At 41.8% G+C, this 25,460-nt stretch overlaps 2 protein-coding genes across 2 annotated transcripts in view; both read left to right on the top strand.

Moving 5' to 3' along the window:
* Positions 1-15,209, top strand: part of pde8a (phosphodiesterase 8A) — a 42,991-nt gene extending 27,782 nt beyond the window's left edge. The window contains exons 8-22 of the mRNA XM_076731592.1: positions 52-192; positions 884-972; positions 1,139-1,190; positions 1,280-1,322; positions 2,768-2,845; positions 3,019-3,089; positions 4,966-5,130; positions 7,892-7,940; positions 8,043-8,178; positions 8,300-8,498; positions 10,127-10,344; positions 10,966-11,098; positions 12,097-12,261; positions 12,398-12,527; positions 13,075-15,209. Of these exons, the coding sequence (XP_076587707.1) occupies positions 52-192; positions 884-972; positions 1,139-1,190; positions 1,280-1,322; positions 2,768-2,845; positions 3,019-3,089; positions 4,966-5,130; positions 7,892-7,940; positions 8,043-8,178; positions 8,300-8,498; positions 10,127-10,344; positions 10,966-11,098; positions 12,097-12,261; positions 12,398-12,527; positions 13,075-13,181 (1,776 nt within the window). The 3' untranslated portion in view covers positions 13,182-15,209. The remainder of the gene's footprint in view (positions 1-51; positions 193-883; positions 973-1,138; positions 1,191-1,279; positions 1,323-2,767; positions 2,846-3,018; positions 3,090-4,965; positions 5,131-7,891; positions 7,941-8,042; positions 8,179-8,299; positions 8,499-10,126; positions 10,345-10,965; positions 11,099-12,096; positions 12,262-12,397; positions 12,528-13,074) is intronic.
* A 1,954-nt stretch (positions 15,210-17,163) lies between these two features.
* LOC143321281 (KH homology domain-containing protein 4-like) lies at positions 17,164-25,187 on the top strand. Its single transcript, XM_076731550.1, has 14 exons — positions 17,164-17,300; positions 18,254-18,527; positions 18,631-18,750; positions 18,896-18,969; positions 19,475-19,527; positions 19,677-19,882; positions 20,721-20,929; positions 21,199-21,259; positions 21,537-21,594; positions 21,807-22,042; positions 22,470-22,574; positions 23,436-23,521; positions 23,606-23,724; positions 24,143-25,187. Exons 1-14 carry the CDS (start codon positions 17,272-17,274, stop codon positions 24,271-24,273), a joined length of 1,761 nt encoding a protein of 586 aa, XP_076587665.1. The 5' UTR covers positions 17,164-17,271; the 3' UTR covers positions 24,274-25,187.
* Positions 25,188-25,460: the final 273 nt, after the last annotated feature.

Below are 25,460 nucleotides of genomic sequence, written 5' to 3'. Positions count from 1 at the left end.
GACCACCATCTCATACCAAGCCTGAACACTGTTGTTACCTCTCCTTCACAGTACGTGAACCCTGCCTATGAGTCCATTATGGGCTACCAGCAAGGCGAGCTAATAGGGAAGGAAATAATAGAAGTGCCTAAAAGTGAGAAGAATAAGCCTGATCTCCTTGAAACAATAAATTCCTGCATACGGAAAGGAAAGGTAATATGCATTCATTAAATCCTCTCATCTACACTATACATTTATGGCCAAGCACAATTTTCACTGTGGTTCAGGATCTTAGTCACATCAGGAAATACATGATCTCCTTCTTCTGGTTGTTGATACTGTTACATGCGTTGTGTTGGCATATAATATAGCATAAGTATAGTATTGCATCACAATTAGATCACTCTTACAAGTGCCGTAGATATCTGCTTCTGCCTTTGTGTCTGTGCATGCATGCGTGCACGTGCATCCATGTGTGCTGCGCGTCTGCACCGCTGGCCATCCAGCCGTTCTGTTTCATGTGCATAAGAACAGCGGCTGATGGCTGTGCTGTAATCTTACTACACAGAGAGCAAAGGTCAGTGCCAGACAGGCTAACAGCAGGAAGGGTCTTTTTAAGCCACCACAGCAGTCTGTAGGTGGGGGGGGACATGAAACAAGCGCACCGGACTCCAGGAGCGCTCCCCCAACCCATTAAAGCAACCTGCTTCTCTCTGAAATACTCTGACCCACCTGGCCTCACCACCCAACCTGCACCACAAACACTGCCATGCTACACCCAGTCCACACCCACTTTTAGGGCATTTTCACATCTTATGTTTTGTCAATTTCTACGATGAACGGTTCCTGAATGTGTTTTGTGTGTTTCATTTCCTCTCTCAACTCTGGCGTGTTGATGCTCCAGGAGTGGCAGGGAATTTATTATGCCAAAAAGAAGAATGGAGACAGCGTTCAGCAAAATGTGAAGATCACACCTGTAATTGGACAGGGAGGGTGAGTGACAGTGTGCTGAGGCCCGGCGTATCCGGCCTTTCTCAATGTAAACTGCATTTGCAGTGAGTGAAGAATCATACTGGATAATAGACAAATGAGTGATGATTGTATCCCTTTGTATCCCTTCATTTTTCCTGGTGTACTAATCGGCCTGTGTCATTCACAGAAAAATCAGACACTATGTGTCTATCAACTGGCCTTTAAATGATAATAATAAGGTGAGATGTGTTTCCAGTTTTGCTGATTATTAATGAATGAAAGGAGCTCTCTGGATTTACCAATGTGCGTTTCTTCTCTGACCATGCAGAGTGATAAAACCAGTGAACGTGTGCAGGCAGAGTCTCAGACAGGTAAGACCCATCCTGAAATGCTCTCCGCTCCATAAAAATGCCCACTGTGGGTGCGAGACTGCTCGGTCGTAACTGCATTAGAGTAACATTACAGGAGATTTTTTCATGCTACACCACTCCAAGGACTGTGGAGTGGGCTTGCATATTTGAGTAGCTCAGGTTCTCTCTGCTGGCCAATTGTCATCATCAGCGATCTGTGGCACTTGTGATCTGTCTCAAGGTTTGAGGATCTGAGGGCCAGCATTGTGTTTGTCATTTTGACAGCACAACGTTCAAGCCCAGCACTGCTCACAGCAAATTTTAACTTTTTGCAAACACCAAATATTTGTTAGATGTTAATAATAAGGTGGAGATAGTCACATTGGGGAATTTGAGCTTTGTAAACTCAAGACTTTAGAAATATATCAGCAAGTGTATTGCACCATGCCAGAAAATCATTGTTTTCTTTAATCATGACCCAAATTTCGAACAGTGACTAACAGTGTGTCCAATCCTGCTTTATCAAGTTGAGAAATATCTCAAAAGAAAAGAATTCTGTCTTTTGTTGACCTTGAAAAAGTTATCCACGCTTTTATTTCTCCTAAACTGGACTATTGTTCCTTGCTGTATTGTGGTATCAACCGTAAAGTCAATTCACAGCTGCAAGTGATTTCAAAATGCAGCAGCTTCGCTCCTGACAGGCAAACAAAACAGGGATCATATCTCTCCTGTGTCTGCGTCCTTTCACCAGCTCACTGAAAAGAAGTGTCATTTGTTTGTGAAGCTTTGCGTGGTCTTACAGCGTACACTACATTTCACAGTCACTCTTCTAAAACAACCCTACATTCCCGAGGTCTTTGGATTCGGGGCTCGAAAGGTTGACCGTGCTTCTTATGTTCAGAACACGTTAAGTCAGCTTTCTTTTTCTTCTCTCTGGCCCTTCAAGTGTTTTTCATTTGTTTAGTTTCCTAATCCCGCATACACTGTCCCTGCTGCCATGAAACACTCACCAGAGCAGCAAATGTGTATTAATTCACAGCTGAAAATAGTCCCCAATAAATGCACTATTCAGTCCTGCGTGAGAAACCTTTGCTAAGAACTACAGAAATTTTTTTTTTTTTACCCATTTTTTTAAGATTTAGTTCCTCAGTAGGGAGCAATGGGCTCGAAGCTGAGTGATTTTCTTCTAAGCACTGGAGTATTTCCAGGAGCTTCTTTGATATGCAGAATTATCTAATAATAATAATAATAAAATTATTAGATTTCACTTTGTTCAGTCTTGCACCTTTTGTTCCCAACTTTGACCAATTATTGAAATTTTACTGAATTAAAACAAAACACAAAACAGGTGGCTCTGATCTCGTGCTCTTGCCAAGGATATTGCAGTAGGAGCCAAAGTCAACCTCGTCACGAAACATGAACTGTGTTTGTTTGTGTGTTCATGTTCGGTGTTTTCTTCTCCCCAGACATCCAATCCAGTAAGCACAAAGACCGGAGGAAAGGCTCTCTGGACGTAAGATCCACAACGTCTCGGGGGAGCGACGGTGAGGGTGAAGGGAGACAGATGATGGAAACTCTGGGCGTTTCTTGTCAGCTTATGAAACCTTCCCAGTTGTCTGTTTGCATCAAGTGTTGATTGGACACTCATTAAAATATGGTTGGAAACGTGCAGCTTAATTTGTTGTTGAATTACAATTTATTTATTCCGTCCTGCCAGGGAGCTCACAGCGAAGGCACTCCTCAATGGCCCGAATCCACTCCATGACTATAGAAGCTCCAATCACTAAGGTGAGTTCATCTCCCCTCCTTGTCATCCCTCTGATCATCCATCATATGATGGGAACTTTGTACGGACTTTTTGTATCTCATGACTGAACTCATTGATTTATGAAGCTGCCAAGACTGCCATGAGCACTTCTTGTACAGCTGCATGCACTGAGGCTAGAGGCCATGTGTACCATGTCGGTAGAATATTGGCTGATAAAATGCACATTTCATGCGCAAGAGAGGAAAGCATACTGGACCAGAATGACCTGCTGTTTCAGTGGTTTATGTAGTTGGCAGCCTGGATAGTCAGAAACAGAGAAAGTCCCCGGGGATGGGTCATATGACACACTGCAGTTCCACTGCTGTATCATTTGACTGTGTAGTCAGTCCCTGTAGGCGTCATCCTCTCCAGAATAAAGCACTGATAGAGCTGCTGGTAGCCCACTGTGTGTGTATTTGTGCACATGAGTTAGCTGTGACTTGTGTTATTGCACATCCTCGCTGACCTCGCCACAGGTGACCATTGTTAGAAGCTCCAGAAACTCGAAGTTCATATTTTGGGGTGAAAATGTAAATGTCTCTGTCAAGATCTTTTATGAATGTTAGAGACACGGAGTCCAGTTTACATGTTGTTATCTCATACCTAGATTATTGCAACTGCCCCTTTATTTAAAGGACGGGTCTGTGAGGATTCTTAGTCATCCAGGTCATGGTTATCCAAGGAGGGCTGAATCTAGGGCAACTGGACTTGGTTGGAGATACTTGAAAACATTTCCCCTGTATCCAAGGGGCTTCTTCAGGTCTGACTGCTGGAGAATCCCATGTATTTAACCTCTGCGGGGTCGTTATCAAGGTCCTTGATACCACTTGGGTCGTTAGTGCTCCTGGCTGTATGAAAGCGGTCTTTCGAGCGGTTGGAGTAACTTGAGGCCAAGTGTAAACGACAGTTGTTGGAGTTGTCACATGAGGCCAACTGTGAATAGTTGTTAGATCTCTTGGGAGGCGATGGAAGGACAGCCCTGAAGGTGGAGGATAAGTGGTGCTGTTGACCTCCTCCTCGGTTGAGGGATGGTTTCTCTTTTTTTACATAAATAGCCTCCTTCACTCCTCTTTCAAACTGTCTGTCCTCACTGTCCAAAATATATATGTTGTTGTCCTCAAGTGTCCCTTGTCTTTCAGGTATAGGTAAACTGCTGAGTCTTGACCTGAGGGGTTGGCCCTCAGTGTTCAGCATTTCTCTTAATGGTTGTCTGTGAAGATCCTCAGACATCCAGATTATCCAAGGAGGATTGAGACTAGGCCAAGTGGACTTGTAGATGCTTGCCAAGGGATTGATATTGTTGGGATACTTACTTGTTTAGTGTTGGATTTGAAGATTAATACCGCTCTCATATCTGTCCATTCAGTATTAAGGTGCAGCCAGCAGGCAGTTAGCTTAGCTTAGCAGAAAGACTGGAAACAGGGGGAAACTGCTAGCCTGTTTTCACATGACGTTATGTGCTGGACTATTTCATGGCTCGGCAGAAACTTTCTAGATTTTGATGGCTGCATGGCAACCTCACAGTGACAAAGCACAAATTGTAATTTCCATTGTGGTTTATGAGCCAAGCTGTTTCGCCCATCTCCAGTTTTTGTGCTAAGCTAAACTAACCATCTCCCCACTGTAGCTTCTGCATACAGATATGGGTGGGATTGATCTTCTTATTTTACCCTTTGCAAGAAAGTACATGAGCAGAGTTAAGAGGTGTGAGCACATCACACCTGTTTCAATCTCCCAGTTTGTTTCCAGTATGTTTTATGTTATGTTATCAGAAATGACTTTTGACTGTTTTTATTCTGGTAAATATTATGTTTGCAGTTTGCTTATATTATTGTTGGTTCTTCATTTGTCATCCAGGTAATCAACATCATCAATGCAGCGCAGGAAAGCAGCCCTATGCCCGTGGCAGAGGCCTTGGATCGGGTACTGGAGATCCTGAGGACCACTGAGCTCTACTCCCCACAGTTAGGCACCAAGGATGAAGACCCCCACACGAATGACCTCGTGGGGGGGCTGATGACGGTAAGCAGCAGGTCCTTTAGAGCACAAGGGTCCTTCGAGAAGTATGAAAAACACCCAAACAGCTTCCTTCCGCTCCGAATGAATCGACTCCCATATGATAACACACGTCAGAGCGTTTGCGGAATTCCACAGTGATAACACGCATGTCTGCACGAATGTCCGCGAAGCGCTCGCAGCGAGAGTCCACGATAATGTGTTACATATAAGAAAGAGCGAGTCAGGAGTGTCTGTGCCTGTGGACTTCTGTTTTTGTGAGGATTTCTGCTCCTATTTGTCAGAGGCAGAGAGAGACAGAGAGATTAACAGACAGCAATGGTGAAGTACAGAAGTAGAAAGAGTGCCAAGTTGGCAGTCTTGGCAACAACCCCAGAGGAAGTGTTAGATTGTCCTTTGTGCTCCTGTAGGCTGGAGAGGAAAGCCCACCCCACCCTCTCTGCCCCCCCCTTCTCTCTCTCTCTCTGTCTCTGCACACATGCACACAGTCACACTCACATGAACCTCTTCCTCTCCACTCCACAGGCCTGGAAACATCCTGTTCTTTGGATCAGATGAATAAGCATGGCTTTACTTACACATGTACAGAGTGGATACACAGAGGCAGAGAGTAGTTACACATAGTCCTTCCCCAGAAAGATTTGTACTGCATAAGCGATGAAGGCTGATGAAGCCAGACAACCATGAGGTTTGGGTTAAGGTGATTATTTATGTGCGATCATATTGGTTTATGAGGTGCCTGCTTGCTTAGTCACTTTCTCCAGTTTGTTGTGGTGAAGTGTGCCGGGTCTGAACTCTGAAGACCCAGTGAACATTAAGAGAGGAGCTGTCATCTTGTGGGGAGAAAGTCTTAAAATAACCAGTGTGTACAGAGGCAGCGCCACCATGAGACAATGCTCGGGTCAAAGATGAGCCCGTCTCCTCTTCCTTTTTCACTTGTGAAGTAAACATTTCACTCTGACACACACCCATGTATTCACGAACGCCCAAAATATATATGCGTATCTTGGACCAGATGACTGAGTGATATAGGCCCGTCATAGACTGAAGTCACAAAAGTGCTGTTTGAGAGAAGTTGAGGCTTTAATACTCACAATGTTTTATGACACATAATGGCTTGAGGACATCATTTTTTTCCACATAACAAGACATGTTAGGTCAGAATGATTTCATTGTGGTTTCTTGTCACAGTTATTCTGTAAGTGACACATTTAAACAAAATTTCTCTTTTGATAAACTTTTAATGGATGCAAAATGGTTATTGCTAACATAAAACAAGAGTCTGCAGTCATGCTAGCGGCTCTGCGAGACTGTCCTTTGAGCTAAATGCTACCGTCAACTTGCTAATATGCTCACAGTGACAATGCTAACATGCTTTATGTTTAGCATGTACAGTTTGCCATGTTCACCGTCTTAGTTTAGCGTGTTAGCATGCTAATGCGCTAATGGCACGAAACACAAAGTACAGCAGGTACATGTTGATAAATATCACTAGTTTTGCAGGTATTTGGTCAAGAACCCAGTACTGGACAAATAATGCCCAGAATGTCTGTAAAAATATTTATAGTAATCCATCAAGTAGTTGTTCAAAAACTGTTTGATCAACCTTTACTTTTCCAATTCTTCACACGTATTATATTATTCACAGCTGATACAAATCACAGGATCCGGATCATTATACTTCTAACCACTGAGAAGCAGTGTTTGATGATTTGGGTGATGAAATGTTACCCCACTGATAAGCCCCATTTACTATCCCAGCATGTAGCATTGCCCAGAGGAAGAAAAATGACATAATGGAATAATTTACTGTAGATTATCTGACATATGTACATAAATTATCATGGTGTCATTTCTGACACAACTATTACAGTTCATAAATATGGTAATCATTTTCTAAACTGCATATTGGTTTCATTAATAAGCTCAGCTTGGCTGCCTCATCCCTCCGCTCCCTCTGTGGGGAAACGATATGAGGTGTCAACATAACATAGCCTCCAAAATATTGTGTCATGCTTACAGATGAAGGAATGCTCGTAAAAGTGGTAATATGGAAAATCAGCAAAATCTCTGTTCTCTGTTTCCTCTTATTTATAGTACAGATGTAATTTTTACGCTCTTGCCTCAGTCACAATGCAGCACCAAGGCCGTCAGACAGATCCAAAATCCAACTCTTGTTTCTTTTTTTTAAAATCGCTGACTTATGGTAAACACAGATACAGTACTACCTGAAAATAAGCTATTGAGATTCTAGTGATGGCTTATTAGAAATATTAAAAACAAACAAAGTTAGTAGAACATAACCTCGACCCGTTCAGATACTCCTGGTGCTCTGAGGTGTCAAAAAAGCGCTAATGTTCGCTTATCTACGTTTCTGATGGAAACTCCCTCTGCCCCGTGGCTGAGTCTATATTATTTGTCTTATTTTCGGAGTCACTGAAACATCTGTGATGGTTGATGTGCAAGCCACAACAACGTGACTGGTCTCACTCAGCTTTCTGTACTCCAAAGTCGAAGCTGATGCCTCCGTCTGTGCTGGTGTGCTCGCAGTATCTTAATTTAGCACAGAGGGCTTTTATATTAGATCCGATCTAAGAGTGAAAATGTCCGTTTGACAATTGAATCTAAGGCATCCAAACAGTTTCACTTATTATTCACTTCTATTCAGTGGCTGTTCAGAAAGGATAAATGATGACTGTATGTATGCAGCCAGTCTTTCACACTTGCTGCCTCAGTCCCTGACACTTTCTTTCTTTCTCTTTCATAGGATGGTTTACGCAGATTGTCGGGAAATGAATACATCTTTTCCACAAAACGTAAGTTTACATGAAGGTTATCCGAAGGTAACGAACAACAAATGTCTAACCTCCTCCTCTTTATCTGAATGCTTCCTTTCTCGGCTCTTCCTTTGCTCACAGAGCCCCACCATATCCCCAGCCACCTGATAACTCCTCTGTCGTTAAACGACATCCCCCCTCGTATCGCGCAGACCATGGAGAATGAGGACTCTTGGGACTTTGACATCTTCAACTTGGAGGCTGCAACCATGAAACGGTGAGGCAACAACACAGTTAAGGCCTATAGAGGGACTGTGACTATTTTTTTCTTAATGTGTGTGTTGGTGGAGCATTGGATCAGAGTTTATGTTAAACTACAATTCTGAATCCTCCTGCAGGCCTTTGACCTACTTGGGCCTGAAGATCTTCTCCCGCTTTGGGGTCTGCGAGTTCCTCAACTGCCCTGAGGCCACTTTGCGCTCCTGGCTACAAGTGATTGAAGCTAACTACCACTCCAGTAACTCCTACCACAACTCTTCTCACGCAGCGGACGTTCTGCACGCAACGGCATATTTCCTCTGCAAGGAGAGGGTCAAGGTAAATTAACAAAAAGCAAAAATTAATAATAATGTATGGTATTTTAAAAAAAATGAATGCCGCAAAAATAGCATGAGTTTTGCTGTCAGAATGTTGCTATTGGTCAAGGTTAAAAGTGTGGTTTGTCAGTTACCCAATGGACTGAACATTTATTGCCAATCATTTTGATTATTAAGTGGTTTTTTTCAAACAAAAATGCCAAAGATTTACTGATTCTTATGAACTGATCCTTTGAACTGCAATGCATTTTCTGCCTTTGTTTTAGTAATACTAAAATATCTTTGGGTTTGGACTATTTTTTGGATAAATCAAGCAATTTCAAGATGTCACCTTGGGTTTACAGGATATTGCGATAGCCATTTTTCACTATTTACAGCTATTTTCTTACATTTTTTAAACAATAGTTGCTGCTTTGTTGCTCATGATTAGTTCTTATTTGGGAGGATTTTGAAATGAGTCTCGGGTCACTTGGCTATTATTTGTGCAGACAGTTAAATATATGAATAAAGTGGCAGTGAATACTCTGTTTATGTAGTGTGATCAGTGTGATACCATTCCCATTAATTCCCAGTAAGTGAAAGTCAATATACTGACTGAAGCATTTGCATTTGTTAGAACTGACAACAAGTGTTCTCCTTTGCTTTGCTTGAGGGCTCAAACACCTACAGTATTAAGACGTTGGGATTTTCTACTATCACGGCTCTCTGCTCGGCCTTTGTGTCAGGTGCTCCGTCTGAGCCTGTGTTATCCAAGAGAGTCGGGGTTTTGCCCAAGTGTGTCAGTGGCTCAGTAACTGGTTTAGGGCATGCACTGGCTAAGCTGATTACCAAACTGTCTATTTCTGATCTGAGTGATCTTTCATTGGCTTAGCCAGTGAACTGTGAAGTTACATCACCCAAGGTTAATGAATCCTTGGAACTCTACAAGCAGGTTAGCAGGTCTGTTACGTTACAAATTCATTGTTTTGATCATCTGTATACTATTGGTTTTTCTTTCGTTTTTCTTTACTTATAATATTTAACTTTTTATGGTCCTGTGACACATGTGATGAAAAGCTACCCAGCAAGAAATAAATACTTCATACATATGATGCCTAAAATTACATACAGTTGAGTGCAACTGTTGGTTCTGTGTGCTAAAATTCATTATTAATCTAATAATAATATTAGTTAATATTGAAGTCATTATTTTAAAACAATAGGATTTTCTGTATTTGCTTGATTGTAGCTGTACAGTAGCTATAATGCTTTCATTAGGAATATACACATTTTGCTGTCAGTCAGATGCATGTGTTTGGTTTCTTGAGACAGCTTTGGATCCCTTGCAAATGCAGGTACATTGAAGTGAATATTAAATGTTATTATCCTATGAACAAATCATGTCACAATGTAGAGCTACGTCTTGGTTCAACCTGCAGACTTAACTGGATGCACCACACAGCTGTGTTGATAGTAGCATGTGACATGTCTAGTGAATGTAGTACAAGGTTATACTGTGCCAGCTTTTGGCCTCATTTATCAGTCAGACCTTCCAAACGTCACCCCTGACAACAATAAGACCAAAGTGGCAACATACCAGACTTTCCTCCTACATATTTCCACTGTTTTTCATGTCATTTGCCCCTACAGCAAAGTTTGGATCCCATTGACGAGGTGGCTTCCCTGATTGCTGCTACGGTGCACGACGTGGACCACCCAGGCCGCACCAACAGCTTCCTGTGCAACGCAGGAAGCGAGCTGGCCATCCTCTACAATGACACAGCTGTGCTCGAGAGCCACCACGCAGCACTGGCCTTCCAGATCACTACAAGAGACGATAAGTGCAACATCTTCAAAAACATTGAAAGGTGGGCGACTCCTTACGCATGGAATAGGTCAAAGACGCCGTTGTTTGCTCAGGCCATTCACAGTTGAACTTAGCCATTCTTCTTTAAATTATTAACTGGATGCAGAAGAGGATAATTACTATATTTTCATTTTTGGCAAAAATATTCCTTAAATTTACTCCAAATTGGGTGAATATGTGCTTACAGTATTTGTGATTTGACCAATTACACTCAGAGTCCAGCAGTATGAACTTTCATATTCCACATATTGAAATTCTTTTGAAAAATTGTCTCCGATACAGATATCACCTGAAGCATCACAGGGGACAAACAAAGTATGCCGATGAAAGCAGCTCTGTGTGTGTGTGTGCGTGCGTTGACAGCGGCGGGGTAGTAATGTGATTTGAGTCCCAAAGCAGAATAGCTCACATGTGCTGGTCCCCTCAGAGGGGGAAGGTGAACAAAGCATCCATTCATCGCCGCTGTCACTGCAGTCAGAAGGGAGAAACTGTTCACACGGGTTTCCATGCTATTTACCACACTGTCATCTCACTCTCTGTTTTCTCTTTTCCCGCGCTCCCCGCCTTCCCCTCCCTCACCCATCTGACTTCTGGCCATCTCCCCCTCTCTGCCTCTCTCTAGGAATGAATATCGAACACTACGACAGGCTATCATTGATATGGTGCTCGCGACCGAGATGACCAAACACTTTGAACACGTCAACAAATTTGTCAACAGCATCAACAAGCCACTGGCTGCTGTGGAGGAAAATGGGGTGAGGTTTTAAATGAACTCGCGCTGCGAGGCTTTTGAATGTTTTTCATTTTTCATACCTGTTCAGAAATAGTAGTTCTAAATTTAGCCTTTTTTTTCTAAATAGATCAGGGTTGTGCGTCAGAGCGGGAAGGACACACAGGAGCATTCAGACACTAGATAAACACTTTAAACTATTGTAATCTCATTCTGTCACAAACAGTCCAGCAATCATACTCAGTGCAACAGTATGCAAGCAACAATAGTTTAAGATGTTGAGTGATCATGTTCCTGGTTCAGGGGACTTGCGGCCTGTTGTTGCCTGGGCACAGATATCTTTGTGGGGAGAGAATTTTACAACCTGGTACCATCTTTCTCATCTGTGTGTGGAATGCTCAACACAGACTTTTAAAAGTTGTCTTGCCTTTTAAAGGCAGAAGTGATGTGAATAAATGATTTGCTGCTTATTTTTGCCTGAATTACTGAACTGAATATCGCCGCTTTAAGAACTTTGCACAGATTGAATATTTAAGTGTTTGATAGGAATCATAAAGGAGTTTAAGTCTAGTTGATACAAGAGCTCTTTGGTCCTTGTGTCACATATCCTTTCCTTCAATTAGCCTTGAGGCTTGAAGGTCTAAATAAAACAGAGACCTCACTCATCTTGGCTTAGCAAAATAGACCCTCTGAACTTCTGTGCTACTTATTACTTGAATTCATTCTGGAAACATACAGCAGGCTGCAAATCATGTGACTGCATGCTATACTCTTTTACATGTAAGTGTTGCAAAGGGCTCGTAATGAACATGCACTGAATACAGACTCCCCTTCTCCTTGAAGAAAACTAAAACCTTTATCAGCTGCCTGTGTCATCTTTAATCTTTTATCTTGCCATTTTTGAAGTTGTTCTGCTGCTGTGTGCTCGACGGAGCTGTCAAGTGACACTAAGAAGTAGAATTTCACTCGTCTTTCTGCTAATGGGGTGCTTCTACTTATTTTTTGTTTTTGTTTTGTTTTTAGGGAAATGGTGATGAGGAATCTGTCAAAAGCATTTTGACATCCCCAGAGAATCGCATCCTTGTCAAGCGGATGCTGATTAAGTGTGCAGACATCTCCAATCCGTGCAGGCCTCAGGAGCTCTGTATAGAATGGGCCGGACGCATCTCAGAGGAGTATTTTGCACAGGTAAGTAGAAAGAAATAACGTGGTGTTGATGATGTGGGGAGATGGATCCAGCAGGGAGCACCTGCGCTGTTTTCTGTAATGTTATTTACCTATTTATTGTACACGATGATCACTTATGCTGTCGTCTCTGGTACAGACGGACGAGGAGAAGAGACAAGGTCTACCAGTGGTTATGCCTGTGTTTGACAGAAACACGTGTAGCATCCCAAAGTCCCAGATTTCCTTCATAGACTACTTCATTACGGACATGTTTGATGCATGGGATGGTAAGACTGCACAGCATGATGAGATACATACACTGATACAGATAAACTGAATTAAAATATTATGCTCTTTTAAAAAAAATACTTTTATTCCTACATTTGTATTAAGTCTGACAGATGTACTCGTTTGATACAGCAGATCGGTATCAGTGCAGATACTGACCTTACTGAAGCCACATTAGATGGAGTTTCTTTGTCAGTTTCATTATAAACTTTAGTCTTTCCACTATCAGTTACATTCATTAAGTGGGCAGGATGGGCTGCCACCTCAGCCGTAGCCACAGCAATCCCTGGTTATGTGTTACCTTAGATAAAAAAGAATTCAATGACTTACAAACAATGAACAAACACAGATTTGGGGAAAAGAGAAGACTGGTATCGAATTAGTACTTGGTATCTGCGGATTTCCTGAGTGTAGATATAAGAATCCATAGCAGGAGAGAAAGGTTCAATAGGTGCATTCCCACCATAAGATAGTGGTGTTGATTTAAAAAAAAAAAACACATAACACTGTCATTAAAAACAGTCACATCTGTTGTCGTCTCTCCAGCTTTTGCAGACCTCCCCAATCTAATGCAGCACTTGGACAACAACTTCAAGTACTGGAAAGGCCTGGATGAGAGGAAGCTGCACAGCCTGCGACCGCCTCCAGAGTAGGTGCTGCGGTGTCCAGCCCTGGGACTCTGCGGTCTGGGGCAGCCGTCCTCTCTCGTGCTGGGGCGTCTCTCTCCCTGCCAGCCAAAGGGCCTCTTCGCCTTCACTCTCCTGCTTCTGTAGCACGCCGAGCGTCCACATGTCCGTCCATACAGAAACCGCAGAAGGACTTCCTGACGGGCAGTTGCAGCAGTGACATTGCTGGCTTTACAACCCTGTTAGATGAGAACTGTGACAAACAGACATGGACACACAGCATCCTTATGAACTTCTCGTGCCTCTCAGGCATTCGCAGTGTAGCTGGTCATGTGACATGACTGAGAGAGGGTCCTTGCAGGCCTCCTGGCAAAGCATCCGTCCCCTTATTACCATGGTGGCTCTCCTGTCTGCCTGTGAAGTTGCTGTCCGAGTAAAAACTGCTTGTTTACTGAAGGAGCGAGCAACACCGGAGGCGTGGATGGAAATCTGGTCTGGATATGAAGGTGTCCAATCACCGTCAGGCCATACAGTCACCTTTGACCTCCGTCCCTGTGCTCGCAGCAAGGCAGGACTGCTCCCTCTGCCCCTGGAGGCCACACCATGAAAGAACACTCCACTGCTTTTTTTTTTTTTTTTTTTTGGCAATATATTCATGTGTCCTTCAGAAACACATCCAAGTTGACACGTAGCTGTCATAACAGACATGTGGGAGGGGGATGCTTTCTTTTTGGGTCAGGGAGTGGACCTTTACTTTAGGCCACTGCTGAGAGACAAAAACCTCAACATCATGATCATAGGTAACTAATTACAGATGATTTGGTATGTTAATTTTTCTTAGATGTTCCATATTTTCTATATTAAAATTCATAAATGAATTAGTCGATAAATAAGAACAAAATGAATTTCAAAAAGAGAGAGAGAGAAAAGCCAAAGCTGATGAAGACAAATACTACTATAACTCTCAAAAATTCACAATTATTATTCATATGAAGCATTACCATATTAAACATTTTTATTTTCTTAACAAAAGTACAGTACCAGTTTGAATGAACACTTTTGTATTGCACTGTAAACAATATTAGAAATGTCTACGTCTCAGTGATTTGTCCAGGGATGGGATGTTGCATTGTAGAATAAGCTGTTATTGTTGATCATCAGGAGTTTGTGTGTGTGTGTGCGCACGCGTGTGTGTCTGTGTGTGTGTATTTGGGTTGTAGGTGTGGGTGCGTGGGTGTATTCATTGTTGCAACAATCCCTTACTCTTGGTTTAATGCTGTAAACCGCTTGACATTTGACAACAGCAGAAATATGTGAAAACATTTTGGACTTGAAAAGTTTTTCTCCCAGAAATTTTTGTATCTGGTTTATCCTACTGAAAAGACTGCCTTATTTTATACAATATTTATACAGTACATCCCACTGTGCAACTGCAACGGACATCTGGAGTTTTTATTATAACATAGTCAGAAGGTTATGTTCAAGTAAATCTCAATATTTTTATAGACAATGAATTTTACACTGGATTTGCAGCAAATGAGATCAACCATTATAGCTATCTGAATACCTGTGAATTGGATGGTCACGCAGAGCATGTATACAGAGAACTAAATGGTTAAGAAGGATGTGGATCGCAGAGTTGTCTATCACTGTCTTTAAGCAGTCTCCTAGAGGCCAGCTTGCATTGATTTTTGATCAAACATCATTCTATTTTGGCCACTTGTCCAACATCCTTATGCACAGACCCAGGGAACAGCTTTTTGTTCGAGGCTGGTTTCAGATTAGGATACTAATATATGTTAAAGATTGTTGCTTATTAAGAATATTTCCTCTTTAAACCGTATATAAATGCCATAACAGCTAAGCAAATGATGGTTAATAAGATGCATTGACCACGGTTATCTTTGTTTCTCTCTTATGACAGAATTGTACACTCAATCAGGGGATTTGTTTGTTCCTTCTGATTCACATCTTGGTCTGAAGGCACGGAAAAAAAATTAGAAACTATTCAATGAAAAATAAAATAATGTCAATTATGAGTTTGCAGTCTAACAATGATTCAATGTTGTCCCCTTACTTATGTCTCTTTTTTGGTCACCCATTGTTGAATATTTGCACTGAGTATGTTTGCGATCTAACTACCTCTTTGCTTGTTTTACTTTGAACTGTCTTAAGTTTTAGAGCAATAAGAAAGGACTAAGTTTGAATCAAAGGGTTTCAGTATTTTGAATGGAGGCTTAAGATACTTCTCTAAGCCCATGGTGGCTGGTTGAGACTGTGGCTTGGACATCTATTGTACCCACTGTAAAAAGGACAAAAGAAACACGTTTTGAACATCATTGAGATGGCACATCGAACAGATCTACTCTTCTCCCAGAGCGGAACACCCATATTTCAACACTGACTGGTAGAATACCTCAACTGGGATATGAACAAGTAGTAGAAACAGCTGTACTCATCTCCTTCAGGTCACTCGTAATTTATCATTTAGAAATATTAAAAGTTTAAAAAAATAAATAAATAACAGTAAAGCATGCTCATTTAGCTAAAATGGTAAGCTAATGTAGCAGTAGTAAAAGTGGAAAAGAGTGAAGTGGCTCATTGAAGTGCATTATAAAGCAATATGTACCTAAAGTTTGCTAGCATTAGCTAACATTAGCCACTATAATCTGCTGGTCATACCAGACCAAGTGAGGCTGTAGCAGCAAAACCCTTGAGTGCATTAAATTGGTGAGGGGTGCATTTTATCGCTTATCGGTTCAACTTTTCGTCTGTAAGAGGAAGAATGTGTTATTTCGTCTTTCAAAACGTACATATTCTTGCTTTAAGGTTTGGTTAGGTTTAGGGAAAGATGGTTTAAAAAAACTACTTGGAATTGATTGTGGTGATGGTTAAAAGAAGACTATGTTGGTTGTTGGTAGGAAATGGGAAATAAATGGTCTCCCATGTCTAAATCACTTTGTTGACTTGTGTATCTGACAAAATCTCCTCCTTTCAAGGTTTTGTGTTGCTAAAGATGAGGTCATTCAACTTGCACCTTTATTCCTGGTAAACGAGTCAATAATTCACACTGCTGCTGGAGCTCCTTGTCAGCTAAACATAAACTTAAAAGGCTGTTTTAAGCAACTGAATGAATAACAAATACCTTGTATAGAATATGTGCAGTCACTTCATGCCATACTAGGCATGCAAAGAATTGCATTTTGTTCTGAGGGAACTGCATTTTTTCCATGCAGTGCTAATTTTGTCTGAACTCTGCCTTATGGTACAGTCACACTGGCTTTGCATTCAAAAAGGGTCGTGATGTAATGGCTCTGATGTACTCAACAAATGAATTTTAAGCAGGACGATTGCAAACTGTGCACAATCTATGAGAGTGGCGCTACAGTTTGTAGTATGTTGATGAGACATGCTAGGATAATAATTGGTCTTTTTTATATATATATTTTATGGATTTTTTGCTTTATTATTTAAATAGGCACAGCTGGAGAGACACAGGAAAGGCGGGGGAGAAAGAGAAGGGATGACATGCAGCAAAGGGCCAGGCTGGAATCAAATGTTGTCATTCAAATCAAGTTCATGCTGATTCTAAGCTGCAGGTCTACTGCAGCTGACTGATGATTGCAAAAACAAACAGGAAGTACATGCTTGCATTCGTCCATTGAGTGGTCTTAAGTTGAAATGAATAAGACACGCTGGGAATATTAGTGGGTGGGAGTGTCACGTGACCGTACCTTTAACTGGGGCCCAGCGGCTCCTTATTACCCCAGAGCCCCCAAGCAGAGTGTCCCAGCCATGGCCACGAACTCCTGAAAAAGCAGGGGTCTTAAAGCTCAGGATTTTTCTATGCTTTATTAGGCATTTTAAATCAGAGTCAATGTGTAACTTTAGATTTGTTTTCTAACGGTGTCCATGTTATAATGTTGACAAGTGACCTGTTAGACCTACACTGTTACGTAACATGAAAACAGCTCAACTTCCGCCGAGTCAGACTTTGCGACAAGTCGTCAGAAGAAGTCGCCGGCGCCTGAGATAGCACACCGATGGCTACCGTCGTTCAGCGTCAACTGTGCTAGAAACTGTTTTAATTCTACTGCCGATTTAGTGGAGTGGTGCTATGTCTTCGGGAATGACTGGACAAACGCCGTAAGTATCTGTTTAGGGTGGTTGTTGTAAACACATTTGGTAAGTTGACTAACAAACGAGACGTTGCATATTTACACCGAGCAGCAAGCTAACCAGCTTAGCTAACGTTAGCCGCGGTGTTTGTCAGTCCGAGTGTAAACCACAGAGGTTAGCTTTACCGCCAGTTAGCATACATGGTCGTGGCCTGCTAATATGTTAGCTTTCGAAGTATCATTTGTACGCTCTAAAGTCAACACGAGTAACCTGGTCCAGGTGCATACTATCAGAAAAATAGAGCATTACACTAATTCGAGTCTTAAATAACGTTGGATACATTAGTATCATGAACCCCCTAAACAGGATCGTTACTTGCTAAGTTAGCTAGCTTAGCTGTTGCTTCAGTCAGGTACCGCTAGCTAACTTCGACTGTTGTTAGCTTAGCTGATAATGCTCGCAACGCCTGTTAATTTTGTGCAAGCTGTTTGTTAGCCTCACCAGAAAGACAAACTCTATCATCGAATTTCTCTAGTACGTGTACATGGCCTTTAGCGTGGCATACGACTGGGTACAATAAACAAATTGACAAATGTTACTAATGCCATGTTAAAAAATGACTTCATTGACGCCATAGCGGGGAAATGAAGTCGTTACGGCTGGAAAGTATTGCAAAAACAGTGGCACAGGTGAAACATAAATTACGTATGTGCCCATCAAGTTTATATCAAGTGTGTATCAAGTATAAGCTGTAAAAGTATGCCAATCAAACGATGCAAGACGGAAGAAGCATGTAGAGCATGGGTGTATGTCCCCTGAGCCCTTCCTTCATTTCCTGCACCAGGGTTGACAAGTTTTACTGGTTTCTGATCTGATTACCCTCAAGATTTAAATGGCAAGTCCATTTTCCATTGAGTTTGTACTTTAATGTAATGAACTGTGAAAAATGTAACATTGTGCTTGTTATTTGTTATTCTCAGGTGCCTAACCAGCCGATGGGATCAGCCAGCCCAACCTAAACAGAGCGTAGATGTAAGGCAGCAAAGGAGTAGTGAAAATGCAGGCCACCCTGTCTCTTTATCAGGAGTCGTCAGCGCTGCTGGTTCACACAGCACAGTGTCACAGCCACCGCAAACAGGAGAAAAGCCAACACCTCAGGGAGGAGTTGAAATGGCTGCAGCTATGGCTGCTAAAATAAATGCCATGTTAATGGCAAAAGGAAAGCTGTTGACTCCTCCACCGTTACTTGCAAAGGTACACATGATTTAAAAATTGGTAGCATATACTTGTAATCTGTCATGTTTATGCAGTTGTTTGAGGGCTCACAGTTTTCCTTGTCATTTCGTGTGTCTTCTAGACCCCTCCAAGTCTGCCTGTGCCAGCCACTACAGAAGAGATGGTTGTCACAGAGGTTGACATCAATGATGTACCGCTAAATTGCAGGGACCTTCTTACTAAAGGAAAGACACAGGAGGAGGTAAGTTGAAAGTGGCCATGACAGTGTTACGTTTAACACATGACGCTACTTAAGAGAATGGGGGAAGTGAGACAAAAGTTCAGTTACATTCACGAACAATTCCTCCAATGTCTTCATCAGAGTTTTCTGTTCTTTCTCTTTTCAGATCCGACAGTTCAGTGGAGCAGTCGTCTCAACCAAAGGTCATTTCATGACCGATGCTGAAAAGGGAAAAGGAGGGTATGTACTGAAACTAAGGACGTCCCAGTCAAGTGTTTTTGGTCCCTGACCACCAATGCAAGTCCTTTATTATTATTCAGTATGTGCCAATACTTATATGTACGAGAATTTTGAATGAGCATGTATCTGACACATAAAAACAACAAATGCAGCCTAATATTTGGTACACATGTACTAGGTATCAACTTGTTACATCTTGATGTCAGATGGTAGACGTGGTATATGGTATTTATTTACTTCTATAAAAATATATTATAGTTTTGAGGAGCTGTTGCAAGCTATACATGCACTGTCCTCATTGCTTACTTGATTATTGCTTGTTAAGAAAATCTCCAGATATTTAAGGGTATATATAAGGGTGTAATGTTAATTAAAATGAATGAGTTATTTACCGTATAGCATTAATTCTTCATTGTTACAGTGATAATGGGGTAAAAGAAAAGATATTTGGAAGAGTGGACAAGTTCTGTGTTGTCCATGACATTTCTGATTTGCTTTCTTTTAGACAAAGACCTTTGTATTTGCATGTCCAGGGAAAGAACCAAGAGCAGGTCAACAGTAAGTAGCTCTTTTTTAATCAGCTAAATCTGGATTTTCTTTATCTAATGTATATCACAAATGTCATAAGCATTCCAAAGCACGTCCTTTGTGGCAAAGCATTGAATATGGCTAATGTCCAAACATTGTTGACTTCTCTGCACCATCAGAAGCTGTGATGAGGATAAAGGAGATCATCTCCGAGGACCTGTTGAGGGCCTCGGCAGCTTCAGGAGGACAGCAGATGCCTGTAATGCCTCCGCTCACACTCTACCCTCAGCCTCCTCGCCCTGTCGTACCCCCGTCTGTGCCACGGATGCCCAATACCACCTCAGTGCCAGGCCAAGGACATCGCCCTGCAGCTCCTCATTCAGGGGTACGCAGACATGACATCCATGTTGAAGTTCACTCCGTTACAAATGGTGGTGAATCCTGTTTAGTTTTCAGGGCAGTCATTACTAAAATGGTACCATGTCGTAGATAATTCTGCCTTGTAGGAGGGATTTTACTGTCAGGAGGCCTCTCTATACTCAGACTTAAACAAAAACCTGTTTATCATTTAGTTGATCCAGTACTTCTCTACATTATAATCAGTCATATGACTTTTATATATCTGAGCTATGTTAGACATGGGACAGAGACTAATAAGTGGTACACTGTGCTCACTTGTTGCAGTTTTTGTTGTTACTGATAAGAGCTAAGTGTATGCTCTAAACACTGCTGATAGAGGTATTTACTGTGGGTTCATACAGCTTCAGCATTTATATGAGAAGAGTTTGCTATTTTGGCTCAAAATCAGTGACCATTTTGTTGTTATCCTGAAATAAAGATTACATTATTACAGATTACATCATAGTCACCTTAAACACTTGCTACAAAACAAAGTTGTGATAGAAAAAATAGGAAATACATTTTTGAGATGTTTAGCTCGTGAATAAAACAATAGTGATTTATTGTGTATGGCTTCTTGTAGTGTCACAGTCAGGACTTAACAAATGGAGGTTAAGAAAGTGAGGCAAATGAAGACCATATTTCCTTCACTGATACCCACCTCCCAAATTAAGTAGCAGAGAGAACATCCCTGGTGTACAGGGAAAAACCTTGGATTACTGCGTCTGCTCACAGATCTGTTCTGTCAGACTTATTTTAGATGTCAGTAAACAGCCTAAATGTGCAGGGCATGATAATAAGTCACATTTTTCCCATATCCTCAGAGTTTTGTGCACACAAAGATCTTTGTGGGTCTGGACCAGGCCTTGCCCTCTTTCAACGTGAATGAGAAGGTTGAAGGTCCAGGAGGTTCCTACCTGAGTCACATCCAGGCAGAGACGGGGGCTCGAGTCTTTCTCAGGGGGAAAAACTCTGGCTACATTGAACAAGCGTCAAAACGGGAGTCTTTTGAGCCTCTTTATGTCTACATCAGGTATGTTCATTTCAAGTACTGACCTTTGTCAAACTTTTCAAGTTCCCTATTTTGATTCTACTTCAGCTTTGTAGCACTGGTAGCACTACAAGGGTAACAGTCCAAGCTGACAGACTGCAAAGTACGTGTTGGCACAGAAGTAAAACCCAAGTTTTGGTTAATCTGACTGAAACAGCCACCAAAGAGCCCCCTTCCTTCTTTTTGCTCTCTGTGAGTCCTGTCCTGAGTCTGTTTCATCATATTCAACAATGCCCCTTTGTGTGTTACAGCCACCCAAATGCAGCTGGATTGGAGGCGGCGAAGAAACTCACAGAGAGCCTGCTGGAAACTGTAAGTGCGTAACATCGTTGCCACAGATAAAGTTGTGGAGTTGAACTGAATTAAATGAGAGCCTGATGGGAGGTGTAAGAAGGTGGAACTATCAAAGCATATAGTCTTCACTGATACCCACCTCCTAAAGTGAAAGTGGTAGTGTGAACCACCTGATCTCCAGAGATAGATTTTGAGTGCTCTGCACCTACCCACAATGCAGCTCAACTGTTGACAATGAATCAACACAGCCTTTGCAGTTTGCCCCATAGCTCCTTTGTTTTCTATGATCCTCCAGGTGAGAGCCGAACATGCCAGCATGGTTTCGATGTACACAGCCACCGGCTCAACACAACGTGAGTATTATTTTACGCCTTCTAACTAATTCCAGCAGGGTGACCACATATCAGGTACTAGTTGAGTGCGGTCTTCTTGTGGTAATTAATCCTCCCTTGGCGTCTTTAGTGGCTCAACGATAGGTTGAAATAGTAGGTCACAGTTGTCAAAACACGGTTATTGATTCATGTGATATGTGCTATTAACTCCACGTTCTATACTTTCATTTCAGCATACGCAGCACATGGATTTCCACCTAATAGCAATTACTCTAGCCAGGGGTCCTGGTATAACTACCCAGCAAATGGGTATGCTGGCGGCTATTCAGCGTACCCAGGAGCCAGTGGTTATTGGAGTAATGCAAATGGTCCCCCAAGTCATTCTAACATGTCGACAAACCCTCCATCTTCTCAGGCAATGGTTCAGTATCCGGTGTGTCCTAGGAAACCGCATCCCTATCTCGTCCAGGTAATCAAAGGTTAAGGCTACTCATCTCTAAATATTGCTTTCAGCATTCAAGTGTTTATTTTGTTGAGTAGTTTAGACTGTAACGGTTTTTCAAAAAAATCTTGTCGCATGCAGCGTAGCTGTAGGTTTTATTTGTTTTTTTATTCAGTCATCTAATAAATTGACCAGTTACTAATTTCAGCACTGGTTTAAATCTGCACACACACACCAGAAGCTGCACGAAACTTCGCATTAAGGAGTTTTGAGCTCATTGTTTATGTAACAATCTATGTTATGCTTGTTGTCAAGATGCATGAAACCTGTGGAGGTCTTCGTTGGGTTTTAGTTCTGTAACGTCCCGCTGCAGCATCTCTGTGTGTGCTTGTGTGCGTGCGCGTGTGCGTGCGTGTGTGTGTGTGTGTGTGTGTTGGTTTTTGCTTTACTTAAGAATCCTGGCAGCAGTGAGACAGTGGAGCCTGAAGGATCTTTAAACACCCCCGCTGACTCAGGAAGTCCCAAGCGTCATTTCCAGGAAGGGGCTAAGGAAGAACAGGTTGGCTGAAGAGTAACACCTGCACGCATCACATATATCAAGGATAATTCTGGCCATTTTAGCATGAACGTGTCTAAATTATTGCATGAAAAGAGTCAATGCTGGTTTCAGTTTGGCCACATGTACGCTGTGTCTTTAGCTCTCATGTTTTTTTTTTTGACTAGTCTTGAGTTACATAAATAAATGTCAAATTGCCATCTCTAATACAAAGCCAAGCAGTGTTTTTCGACCACAGACGTGGATTTAAGCTACGTCACTGTGTTGGCTTGAGAATGGATACAATGCTGACCTTTTGGAAATTCCCAGCATCAACAATGATCCCTGGAAGCCTTTCAAGCTCTTTTCAAATTCATATCTTTATCTGTTATGAGACATATCTTTAAACGTTTGGATTAGGACAATCCAAATTGGGTCTTTTTACAGTATTTTTAACGTTGCATTACTCATTAGTTAAGCATTTGCTGACATGCTGCCCATCTAAAGACGAGTCAGGTTGACACAGGTTTGGCCGTAAATGAGAATTTTGCAGTTGTCCAGATTTTACTACATCAGACAGATAACGGGTGGATGTATTTGTAAGGCTCAGGTTTAGCATTTTTATGGATTTTTTAAAGGAACACATTCAGTGAGTGAGCTGCTGTTGACACAATAAAAGTACTTTCTTCGGAACGTGAAAGTATCACATGCTGTACAGTTGTCTGCTGGAGATTTTTTTAATATATTAAGTTTACCTTGAAATTAAAGTTTTAAAAATAAGTAGCCCTAAGCATAAGGACATTTTCACATGCAAATGAATCAAACCTTTTCTTTTTTGTGTTTAAGTTTTGTGTTGTCTTGAACGTTTTGTGCTTTTCTGTGCAGCTTCCCAGCAGCTCTCCAGAGGGTCCTGCGGATCAGGACTCTGAACCTCCTGCCTCCAGTGCTGCAGAGGAGAAAGCAGTGGAAAGGTGTGTTAACAGATCTAATTTCCCCTGTATTTTATCCTTCATGAATCCTGTGCGGTTCATGATGATTTTTTTTCTTCTCATCAGGATTCTGATGCCTCCGCCACCACCTCCCTTTGTGGTTCCCGCCCCTGTTACACGCAAAAGGCCGAGAGACGCCGTGACAGAGGAATCAGCCAGTCTGCCCATCAGCGCCGAGTCAGTGGGTATGCATTTCCTAAAATCCTGACAGCCTTCTGTAGAGTTGTCTGTTGCATGAAATGGCATCTGCCCCCATGGAGGAATGGGGGAGGAGTGGAGACCTGTGTGAATCCCTCCACTGGTGGAACCCACTAACATGCTCTTCTTGTATATGTTTTTTGTCTTTCCCTTGTTTTCTCTCTCAACATGTGTCCCCGGGACCTGCCTGTTATGGATGTGTGCTCTGCTGCCGTTTCATTTGATATCTTCCCTCCCCTGGCTGTGGATCAAACGAACTCAAAAACCACCGCTAACATGGGGCTCCTCAATGGGTTTCCTTTTTGTTTTGTTCTCTCTCTTTGCCCTCCCCCTCTCTCTCCCTCTCTCATGTCTCCCACCTTCTTTCTACTTTTCTGTCTCTCCATCTTCATTGTGCCCTTACAGGTGTTCAAGAAGAGGCGTGCGAGAAGAAGTCTAAAGTGGACGAAGATGCATCAGGGCTAGTGCCCTACGGAGGAGATTCCTCCGACGAAGAGGAGGAAAGGACACACAGCAGTAAGACCGATAACTCATAACCCCTGCCCTGCCTCGCCCCACCCCCTCTGCCCAGGATACCCACAGACCCAAAGTCATTCAGTATATCAACACAGTTCTCAGCCCCCATAAAAGGAAAAATCCACCCTCACATGTTACCGTACACTGTTTTAGGACCATACAAGTATTATACCCCCCCCCCCCTTTTTTTAAAAAAACAAATAAATAAATAAACAAAGAACGAAAGCTTTTCTTTCCTTCCATCCCAGCAGACATGGTTTTCCATTCATGTCTTTATGGCGCCTGTTTTGGAACCACTTTGGTGACCAAGCTTCAGTCACTATCAGCTATTTATATAAGAGTCGTGTAAAGTACAGATGATTAGTATGAACAGACTGTAGATACAAAAAAACACAAACAAATCACTGGTATAGTCTTTGAATTATCACCAGTTTCTGATGTTCTGTGCTTTCGCGGACTCTTAAGGAAGGAGGGTTTTTATTTTCTTGTCCTGGTCTCGGTTTTGCTTTGTGCAGTTCTGTTTCAGTTTGTTTTGTCATGCACCTCCCAGAATGTCTCTACATCCCCTCACACAGCGGGTGTGAACCTGTTGGTTTCAGTCAAAGGTGGCCATATTTAAATAGCTCGCCTGCAAAGCAAATGTAAATAGAGAACTATAGATAGCCTGAAACTAGTTAATTGTCATTGTGCTTATGTTTGTAGCCACATTACTTTACATGCAACACACCTTGTGGCCACGTGGCAACAAGGAGTTTTGAGGATATGTTTTTAGAAAATCTTTTCCAGTGTTTTTCTCCTTTGTGTTTTCGCTGTCTCGACAGAAGCCTTTCTTTTTTCTTTTTTTTATTCTGACTATAAAACGTGCACTTACCAGTCTCTTAACTGGAAGATGAAATTTCTGTTACAAAATGTTTACCCCTAAAAAAAAACAAAATGGCCACTTTTAACAGTGTGGAAGTATTCAGGGTGGATTTTTCCTTTTAAGATGTGAATACAATTGTATAATAAATACAAAGCAAAGTAAAGTGAATTTTCTTAAAACACTTTTATTTCATTTTTCAAAGCATCTTTTGTTAGTCAAAAACAAGCCCCTTAGTCCTTTTTTTATTTATACACTAGGTCTGCTGCAGTTGCTGATGGTATAAATACATATTGTAAAATTCAGTGAAACTTTTTCTTATCTTGGAAAATGGTGTTTGCCTGTTCC

This window comes from Chaetodon auriga, chromosome 1 (genome assembly GCF_051107435.1).
Source record: "Chaetodon auriga isolate fChaAug3 chromosome 1, fChaAug3.hap1, whole genome shotgun sequence".
NCBI lineage: Eukaryota > Metazoa > Chordata > Actinopteri > Chaetodontiformes > Chaetodontidae > Chaetodon > Chaetodon auriga.
Note: the sequence above shows the minus strand (reverse complement) of the source record. Positions and strands in the feature narration are given on the sequence as shown.

What these genes read in the sequence shown, in the direction of transcription:
- LOC143321281 (XM_076731550.1), top strand. Translation starts at nt 17,272, where the DNA reads ATGTCTTCGGGAATGACTGGACAAACGCC. An exon ending in GGAATGACTGGACAAACGCC is followed by an intron (nt 17,301 to 18,253) that starts GTAAGTATCTGT and finishes TGTTATTCTCAG; the next exon opens with GTGCCTAACCAGCCGATGGG. An exon ending in GAACCAAGAGCAGGTCAACA is followed by an intron (nt 19,528 to 19,676) that starts GTAAGTAGCTCT and finishes CTGCACCATCAG; the next exon opens with AAGCTGTGATGAGGATAAAG.